A 10,353-nucleotide genomic window follows, 5' to 3' on the forward strand; every position below is an offset into this window, starting at 1 on the left:
CTCTCTCTGTCACCCAGGCTGGAACACAGTGGCATGATCTCAGCTCACTGCAACCTCCACCTCCTGGGTTCCAGTGATTCTCCTGCCTCAGCCTCCCAGAGAGCTGGGAATACAAGTACGCGCCACTATGCCAGGCTAATTTTTGTATTTTTCGTGGACGAGGTTTTCCCATATTGGCCAGGCTTGTCTCGAACTCCTGACATCAGGGGATCTGCCCACCTTGACCTCCCAAAGTGCTAGGATTATGGGAGTGAGCCACCAAGCCAGTTGCTTCTCTGCTTATGAAGCAGATTTTTATTCTTTAAACATAGGGCAGGAAAAGGCCATCTCAAAATAGAACCTTGAGGTTACATACGCATGGGAAGTTTCCAAACTGGAACTTCTAGCTACCATATTTATATCCTCTAGGGGAAAGATAATTTGATATTAAGAACTTGCCTGGTGTCCATTCCTTTCTAATACTGAGTGGGATGAGAAGCGTGAGGGAGTACCATGGCCCCAGGAAGCCATGGCTGCATGTGTGGATGCGTTCTCTCTGTGTGTGCATGTGTGTGGGTGCACGACTTTAGGCTGAGCACAGGTTTCAGAAATAGGGAACCTGAGCTCTATATTTCAAAAGGTAACCCTTTATATAAAGGCCAGATCTCCAGAAAATATCAGTAAGCAGAATGGGCATGCATTGCAGTTCATGAAATACCTCTGCAGCCAAATTAATACAGTGAAAATGCATCGATACCTGGACAGAGGGACTCCTTGTGCCTTCAAGTTTCAGCAGCTATGAGGACGGTTCCTTCCCCAACATCCTCCAACAGCCCTTGCCTCTTGCTCATTCCCCTGCCACACTGTCTTCTTCGCAGTCCTCGAATATCTGAAAGAAGCACATTCCTCGGGGTCTTTCATTGATCGTTTCTTCTGTGTTGCACACACTTCTGCAGGAAACGTAGTGACCCCCACCCTGTCTTCATTATAGTCTCTCTTCAGTTGTTACCTTCTCTGCTGGTCCTGCCTGAACACTCGGGAAAATCTAATACCCATCCACTCTTTCCTTCTAACCTCCTTCTTCGTCACCATCTACACAGTGTATGGCATTTTAAAAATGTACTTGTGTTTTTCATTCATCATTAAATTGTAGGGAATTATTATTTATTTATTTATTTATTTATTTATTTATTATTTTACTTTATTTTTTTTTTTAAGACAAGGTCTCACTCTGTCAACCAGGTTTTAGTGCAGTGGCATGATCTCGGCTCACTACAATCTCCACCTCCTGGGTTAAAGCGATTCTCCTCCCTTTGCCTCCCAAGTACCTGGGATTACAGGCACGAGTCACCACCCCTGGCTAATGCTTTTTGTATTTTTACCTAAGACCAGATTTTGCCCTGTTGGCCAGGCTGGTCTCGAACTCCTGACCTCAGGTGATCCATCCACCTCGGTCACCCCTAGTGCTGAGATTACAGGAGTGAGCCACTGCACCCGGCCAATATTAACTTCTTGACTGTAAAATATAAGTGAGAATATTTCTGATATGTTTGTAATGCATGCTTGTGTCATGTTCTCTTTCTCTCTCTTTTGGAAGTCACATCAACAATATGAAAGCAGGGAATGAGACACAAATTTCACAATTCCTTCTTCTGGGACTTTCAGAGGAACCAGAATTGCAGCCCTTCCTCTTTGGACTGTTCCTGTCCATGTACCTGGTCACCGTGCTTGGGAACCTGCTCATCATCCTGGTCACAATCTCAGACTGTCACCTCCACACCCCCATGTACTTCTTCCTCTCCAACTTGTCCTTCATAGACATCTGTTTTGTGTCTACCACTGTCCCGAAGATGCTGGTGAACATCCAGACACAGAGCAGAGTCATCACCTATGCAGGCTGCATCACCCAGATGTGCTTTTTCATATTCTTTGCGGGACTGGATATCTTTATGCTGACCGTGATGGCCTTTGACCGGTTTGTGGCCATCTGTCACCCCCTGCACTACACGGTCACCATGAACCCCAGGCTCTGTGGGCTGCTGGTTCTGGCGTCCTGGATCATGAGTGCCCTGAATTCCTCGTTACAAAGCTTAATAGTGCTGCGGCTTTCCTTCTGCACAGACTTGGAAATTCCCCACTTTTTCTGTGAACTTAATCAGGTGGTCCACCTTGCCTGTTCTGACACCTTTCTTAATGACATGGTGATGTATTTGGCATCTGCGCTGTTGGGCGGTGGTCCCCTCTCTGGGATCCTTTATTCTTATTCTAAGATCGTTTCCTCCATACGTGGAATCTCATCAGCTCAGGGGAAGTACAAGGCATTTTCCACCTGTGCATCTCACCTCTCAGTTGTCTCCTTATTTTATGGTACGCTCCTAGGAGTGTACTTTAGTTCTGCTGCAACCCACAACTCACACTCAAGTGCTGCAGCCTCGATGATGTACACCGTGGTTACCCCCATGCTGAACCCCTTCATCTACAGTCTGAGAAATAAGGACATAAAGAGAGCTCTGGTGAGATTCCTCTGGAGGAAAACTCTAAAAGGATCAATTTTCCTTCAGCTAAAGAAGTGCCCATAATAGCAGGACTCAAAGCCTCAGAGCTTTGAAATCTGTTTAGAATATGGACATTGAAATTGTTCCTTCTACGTACCTCCTGGATTATCCGTGACTTTGATTCCACCTTCCTTATACAATGTTAGCGACTCACTTCATCAAGCTTTTTGCTCTGTCTGCTATCTAGACAGTTTTGCTTTTTGTCTTTTTTTTGTATTTTCACCTGTTGATACAAACTACCGGTCAGAAATAGATGGAATCTAGGGCCAGGTATGGTGGCTCATGCCTGGCATCCCAGTGCTTTGGGAGGCCGACGGGGGCAGATCACCTGAGGTCAGGAGTTCGATACCAGCCTGGGCAATATGGTGAAATCCCATCTCTACGAAAAATACAGAAATTAGCTAAACATGGTGGCAGGTGCCTGTAATCCCAGCGACTTGGGAGGTTGAGGTGGGAACCGGGTAGGCGGAGTTTGCAGTGAGCTGAAATCCCACCACTGTACTCCAGCCTGGGTGACAGAGTGAGACTCTGTCTCAAAAATAAATAAACAAATTAATTAATTAATTAAAATAAAAATACACGGAATCCCATTCATTTCATGGAGCAACATGGATTCTTAAGAATAATTTCTTCTCAAATGACACATACTAAATAATTTTTCTTTTCTTTTGAAAAATGTTGTATGTTGTACTTCTTCAATGGGGGAAGAAGACTACACTTGGAAATGAAAGTCATTTGTGTAACTCTATAGTAGAAGGAAACACTTTTTCAATTTGGTGTTCGTTATACCTTTGTACGTCACCACCTAAACTGTTCTTCCTGATAACATGGTGATAACACATCAGCTTGTTTGATCACTTGCCACTGGGTTTTATTCTCATCTTTAGAATCCTTTTTCTTATTCAGCTCGGTGTCCAAAGTGCATACACAGTCACTGGTAAAAAACTGATTTTCATCTACATGTCTCCAAATGGACAAATTTGAAAAAAAAAAAAAAAGGTTTGTCTTAGTATGGCATTAGAGTCAGAGATAAAAGTTAGTATGAGTAAATTTAAAATTATGTATTTAACCCACAGCCAACATAATACTGAATGGAGAAAAGTTGAAAGCATTCCCTCTGAGAATGGGAACAAGACAAGGATGCCTACTCTCACCACACCTCTTCAACAGAGTACTGGAAGTCCCAGCCAGAGCAGTCAGAGAAGAGAAAGAAATAAAGGGCATCCAAATCAGTAAAGAGGAATTCAAACTGTCACTGTTTGCTGACAATGTGATTGTTTACCTTGAAAACCCTAAGGACTACTCCAGAAGGCTGCTGGAACTGATAAAAGAATTCAGCAAAATGTCCAGATACAAGATTAATGTACACAAATCAGTAGTTCTTCTATATATCAACAGTGACTACGTGGAGGATCAAATCAAGAAACTGCAAAAATAAAAATGATAATAAAATACTTAGGAATACACCTAACAAAGGAGTCGAAAGACCTCTACAAGGATAACTACAAAACACTGCTGAAAGAAATCATAGACAACACAAACAAATGGGAACACATCCCATGCTCATGGATGGGTAGAATCAATATTGCAAAAATGACCATACTGCTAAAAGCAATCTACAAATTCAAAGCAATCCCTACCAAAATACCATCATTCTTCACAGAGTTAGAAAAAAAAAACAATTATAAAATTCATATGGAACCAAAAAAGAGTCTGCATAGCCAAAGCAACACTAAGCAAAAAAAACAAATCTGGAGGCATCACACTCCCTGATTTCAAACTATACGCTAAGGCCATAGTCACCAAAACAGCGTGGTACTGGTATAAAAATAGGCACGTAGACCAATGGAACAGAATAGGGAACCCAGAAGTAAACCCAAATACTTACAGCCAATTGATCTTCAACAAAGCAAACAAAAACATAAAGTGGGGAAAGGACACCCTTTTTAATAAATGGTGCTCGGTTAATTGGCTAGCCACATGTAGGAGAATGAATACGGATCCTCATCCCTCACCTTATTCAAAAACCAACACAAGATGGATTAAGGACTTAAACCTAAGACCTGATACTATAAAAATTCTAGAAGACAATGTTGGAAAAACCCTTCTAGACATTGGCTTAGGCAAGGATTTCATGACCAAGAACCCAAAAGCACATGCAATAAAAACAAAGATAAATAGCTGGGACCTAATTAAACTAAAGAGCTTTTTGCACAGCAAAAGGAACAGTCAGCAGAGTCAACAGGCAACCCACAGAGTGGGAGAAAATTTTCACAATCTATACATCTGACAAAGGACTAATATCCAGTATCTACAACAAACTCAAATCATAAGAAAAAGACAAACAATCCCATCAAAAGGTGAGCTAAGGACATGAGTAGACAATTCTTAAAAGAAGATACACAAATGACCAGCAAACATATGAAAAAAATGCTCAACATCACCAATGATCAGGGAAATGCAAATCAAAACCACAATGCGATACCACTTTACTCCTGCAAAAACAGTCATAATAAAAAAAAATCGAAAAACAGTAGATGTTGGTGTGGATGCAGTGATTAGGGAACACTTCTACACGGCTGGTGGGAATGTAAACTAGCACAGCCACTATGGAAAGCAGCGTGGAGGTTCCTGACGGAATACTATTTGGCCATAAAAAGGAATGAATTAACAGCATTTGCAGTGACCTAGATGAGACTGGAGACTATTATTCTAAGTGAAGCAAATCACGAATGGAAAACCAAATATTGTATGTTCTCACAGATACGTAGGAGCTAAGGTATGAAGACAAAAAGGCATAAGAATGATACAATGGACTTTGGGGACTTGGGAGGAAGAGTGAGCGGGGGCGAGGGATAAAAGGCTACAAATAGGGTGCAGTGTATCTTGCTCGGGTGATGGGTGCACTCAAATCTCACAAATCACCACTAAAGAACTTACTCACATAACAAGATACCAACTGTACCCCAATAACTTATGGAAAAATAAAATGAAACAATAAATTTTTTTAAAGTCCTAATGAAAAAAAATCGAAAAAGTAAAAAAAAAATATGCCTTGTATTATCATGCAAAAAAAATCTTTTTCACTATGTATGTAATATCTGTATACACGTAGATATTACTTGTTGCATTATGGAAGACTGTTTATGTATAAAGGATATCACTCACTGCAGTGAGGAATGATTGGGAAAGCCAGGTGTGATGGCTCATGCCTGTAATTCCAACACTTTGGGAGGCCAAGGTGGGCGGATCACCTGAGGTCAGGAGTTCGATACCAGCCTGGCCAACATGGTGAAACCTCATCTCTACCGGGTGTGGTTGCGCATGCCTGTATTCTCAGCTACTTGGGAGGCTGAGGCATGAAAGTCACTCGAACCTGGGAGGCAGAGGTTGCAATGAGCCAAGATCACACCACTGCACTCCAGCCTGGGCAACAGAGTGAGACTCTTATCTCAAAAAAAAAGAATAATTGGGTAGTTTTATGTTTTATTATTGAATTACCCTCCTGTTTCAGTGTAGGGACCAGCCCTACAGGGCCTGTGGGTTTTCTCCTCATGTGCAGAGATGAGAGATCCTAGAAATAAAGACACAAGACAAAGAGACAGAAGAAAAGACAGCTGGGCCCAGGGGACCACCACCACCAAGATGGCAGAGACCGGTAGCGGCCCCGAATGCCTGGCTGTACTGTTATTTATTGTATATGAGGCAAGGGGGTGTGTGAGTCATCTCCAACGACAGGTAAGGTCACGGGAGTCACCTGTCCACCAGAGCCCTTCGCTATTTTGTAGCCGAGGTGGAAAGAGAGAGAGGGGACAGCTTACGTCATTATTTCTTCTATGCATTTCTCGGAGAGATCAAAGACTTTAATATTCTTACGAATTCTGCTAGTGCTACGTAGAAGGCAGAGCCAGGTGTACAGGGCGGAACATGAAAGTGGACCAGGAGCATGACCGCAGAAGCACAGCGTTACAAGGTTTAGGCCTCCGGATGGCTGCGGGCGGGCTTGACTGATGTCAGGCCTTCCACAAGAGGTGGTGGAGCAGAGTCTTCTCTAACTCCTCCAGGGAAAGGGAGACTCCCTTTCCCAGTGTGCTAAGTAATGGTTGCCTTCCGAGGCACTGGCGCTACCGCTAGACCAAGGTCTGCTAAGTAACGGGCGCCTTCCCAGGCGCTGGCGTTACCGCTAGACCAAGGAGCCCTCTAGTGGCCGTGTCCGGGCGTGACAGGGGGCTCACTCTTGTCCTGCGGTCACTTCTCACCGTGTCCCTTCAGCTCCTATCTCTGTATGGCCTGGTTTTTCCTAGATTATAATTGTAGAACAGACATTATTATAATATTGGAATAAAGAATAATGCTACAAACTAATGATTGATAAAATTCATATATAACCATGTCTGTATTCTATGTCTAATATAACTATTCGTATTTTAAGTATTTTCTTTATTATACTGGAACAGCTTGTGACTTCAGTCTCTTGCCTCGGCACCTGGGTGACTTGCCGCCCACATTTCAGTGCCACATTCAATAAAAGAAATGAATGATTTCTTTTATTGCTGTAAATGAAATATCTCCCCTTTTCTAGGCTTTCTTACAATCAGTAAATGGGTGATGACTGAACCAAAACAATATCATCTATGATATATCTTCTTTATGCTCAGAAATCTAATCAATCTTCATGATCAGAGGATTATTCACAGAAGAGCTTGAATCCCTGTCCATTCCTGTGATTTTGGGGTCACAGGTTTTTCTGCCCAGGAGGATGCATGACCTTCCAACCTCCCCTGTTTACCTAGAAAGGAACCTCAACATAGTCACTTTTAAAGACAATTTTCTAAAATAAATTTGAATAACACAGTAATCATGATTGCAGTCTTCAAATATCACAACAAAGGCTAAAAATATCAAGCAACAAGTCATTTTAATTTCCCTCAGTTCTTTTCACTTTGGTTATTGTATCAGTTAGCAGTTGCTGTATAACAAGTCATCCTAGAAGCAAATGGTTTAATATAGTGTTTTCATTAATAAATGTGATTGTATGGTGGGAAGTTTTTCTGAGCTCTTCTGGTCTCCTTATGAGTGTATAATCAGTTGTGTGTCCGCCGGGAAGGGCTTGCTAATCTTGGCTTGGTTTTCTTACATTCTGGGGACTCAGTTTGCTTTTGGATGATGTAGCCTGGGTTTGTCCGGGACAACCGCCTTCCCTTCCATATATCCTCTCCTCCTCCGGCAAGCAGGGTTCCAAGAAACAGCAGCAGAAATACACCAAGTCCCTCAAACACGCTGTCAATATCAGCCTATTCTATTGGCCAAGGAAACGGAAACTTCTAAACCTGGCTCAAGGCTTGAAGGATGACGCCTTCCACCTCATCTCTCAGTAGCCATATGATCTTAGGAAAGAAAGGGAGAATGAAAGTATATGTTCAATGAGCAGCTATGGAAATTCTTTTTTTTTTTTTTTTTTTGAGATGGAGTCTCACTCTGTCACCCAGGCTGGAGTGCAGTGATGCGATCTCAGCTCACAGGAGCCTCCACCTCCCCGGTTCATGTATCATGTAATTATCCTGCCACAACCTCCTGAGTAGCTGGGATTACAGGTGTGTGCCACCATGCCTGGTTAATTTTTGTATTTTTAGTAGAGACATTGGCCAGACGGTCTCCAACTCCTAACCTCAAGTGATCTACCCATCTCAGCTTCCCAAAATGCTGGGATTACTGGCATGAGCCACCGCACACGGCCAGCTATGGAAATTCTGTTTCAGAAGATCTAGACTCTCAGCATGTAAATATTCCTCTCTGCTCCTTGCCTCCAGCTCTGGAAGAAAAATAACCCTTTTTTTTCCTTCCAGATACCACATAGATCCAGGGACCTCATGTCTAACTCATTCATTAACAGAGATAGAGAAATGTTGCTTCACTGAAGCTATTGATGACATTCTTATGGAAATACTACTTTTCTTTTGATTGGCCAGCTCTTTAGCATATTCATAAGCTTTCCATCCTCATATTGTTATTTATTGAGGGAATCTTTATTGGAGGAGTTGGCATTTGAAATGCAAATGGACAACAAAGATATAGAAACTTCAAAGAAGAGGGAAAATTGAGATGTTAAGTTCCACTGTGGATGCCCTCAATTTAAGTCTTGAGATGAAAGTCACCGGACCGGGCGCAGTGGCTCAAGCCTCAAATCCTAGCACTTTGGGAGGCCAAGGTAGGTGGATAACCTGAGGTCAGGAGTTCGAGACCAGCCTGGCCAACATGGTGAAACCCCATTCTACTACAAATACAAAAAATTAGCCAGGCGTGGTGGCAGACGACTATAATCCCAGTTACCCGGGAGCCTGAGGCAGGAGAATCACTTGAACCCAGGAGGCCGAGATTGCGCCATTGCACTCCAGCCTGGGCAACCAGAGCAAAACTTCATCTAAAAAAAAGAAAGAAAAAAAGAAAGAGTCACTAGAAACTTCAAGGAACTCAGGATGAAAAGCGTGAAGTGCTACACCAGCATCCTTTCCAGTTGCAGACAGGTTTAATAATCACTAAGCCTTCATCTATGCAGCACCAAAAAACAAACAAACAAGCAAACAAAACCCATACTATTTTCTTCCTCTGATCACACTATGACATTTTGAATTTTTCTGTGCATAAGCAATTCTCCGATGCAGATCTTCTAATTTGCTAAAACATTTCTTTTTGTGCAACCCCTTCAGAAAAGTAAGAACACACTATCATTGTTCCTCTTCTCACAAAGTACCCATGGGTTATAGGAAACGTTGATCTTTTTATAGATCTCACAGATATGACATATAATAAAAATTTTAAAGTGTATTTTAAGCTGTGTAGCAAGTTATGGATCGCATTCATCTGCAAGTAACAGGAAGTCAAAGGAAAACAGTGTCTATTAATTTCTTAAGGGATACACAAAATAAAAAGCTATAATCGCGGCACTTTGGGAGGCTGAGGCTGCTGGGTGGGGGATGTCTCACTGGGATCCTTTACTCTTACTCTAAGATTGTTTCCTCCATACGTGCAATCTCATCAGCTCAAGGGAAGTATAAGGCATTTTCCACCTGTGCATCTCACCTCTCAGTTGTCTCCTTGTTTTATTGTACGAGCCTAGGGGTGTACCTTAGCTAAGCTGCAACCCACAACTCACACTCAAGTGCAACAGCCTCAGTGATGTACATGGTGGTCACCCCCATGCTGAACCCCTTCATCTATAGCCTGAGGAATAAGGACATAAAGAGGGCTCTGAAGAATTCTTTGGGAGGGAAACTAGAAAAGGGCCAGTTGTCCTGGGGCTGAAGCTATAGCCATGATTGCAGGACTCAAAGCCTCAGAGCCAGATATTGCTGTTGTTTAATCAGATCATGGAAGTGGAAATTGCTCTTTCTATTTATTTCCTGAAGTTTCCATTTCTGTTATCTCAACTGCTTCATCAAACTTAAGCAACTCCTATTATTAAGCTTTCTTCTCTCTCTAATATTTAACATATTTTCCCTTTGTTTTTCTCCTTTCTCAAAGTTATTCCCAACCTTGGGTCAGAAACAATTTGCAGATTCCCATTAGCCTCATAGAGTGATGAGTTGGACTATTCCTATAGAATAAACTACGCTTGGCACTGAGGCCATTTATGTAATTTTATCGGAGAAGAATTTCTGAGGCTATGATTTTTCAGTTTTTGTGTTTGTCATTCATTTCTGTATCACTACCTTAATTGATCTTCCTGGGAATGTAGACTTTAACGTACTAGTGTATTTGATAGCTGGTTATGGGATTTTACACTCCCATTAGGATCCTGTTCTCTTCTTGAACTCAGTAT

At 42.2% G+C, this 10,353-nt stretch overlaps 1 protein-coding gene across 1 annotated transcript; it reads left to right on the forward strand.

Moving 5' to 3' along the window:
• The first annotated feature begins 1,589 nt into the window (after positions 1-1,589).
• Positions 1,590-9,836, forward strand: LOC105540113 (olfactory receptor 7A10-like). Its single transcript, XM_011980609.1, has 2 exons — positions 1,590-2,548; positions 9,695-9,836. The coding sequence occupies exons 1-2, from the start codon at positions 1,590-1,592 to the stop codon at positions 9,834-9,836; spliced, it is 1,101 nt and encodes a 366-aa protein (XP_011835999.1).
• Positions 9,837-10,353: the final 517 nt, after the last annotated feature.

Source organism: Mandrillus leucophaeus, unplaced genomic scaffold (genome assembly GCF_000951045.1).
Source record: "Mandrillus leucophaeus isolate KB7577 unplaced genomic scaffold, Mleu.le_1.0 Scaffold215, whole genome shotgun sequence".
Taxonomy (NCBI): Eukaryota; Metazoa; Chordata; class Mammalia; order Primates; family Cercopithecidae; genus Mandrillus; species Mandrillus leucophaeus.

Excerpts from the sequence above, each read along its gene's own strand:
- LOC105540113 (XM_011980609.1), top strand. The coding sequence starts at position 1,590 with ATGAAAGCAGGGAATGAGACACAAATTTCACAATTCCTTCTTCTGGGA. Across the intron at positions 2,549-9,694 it reads ATTTTCCTTCAGCTAAAGAA|TGCAACAGCCTCAGTGATGT; the intron begins GTGCCCATAATA and ends CTCACACTCAAG.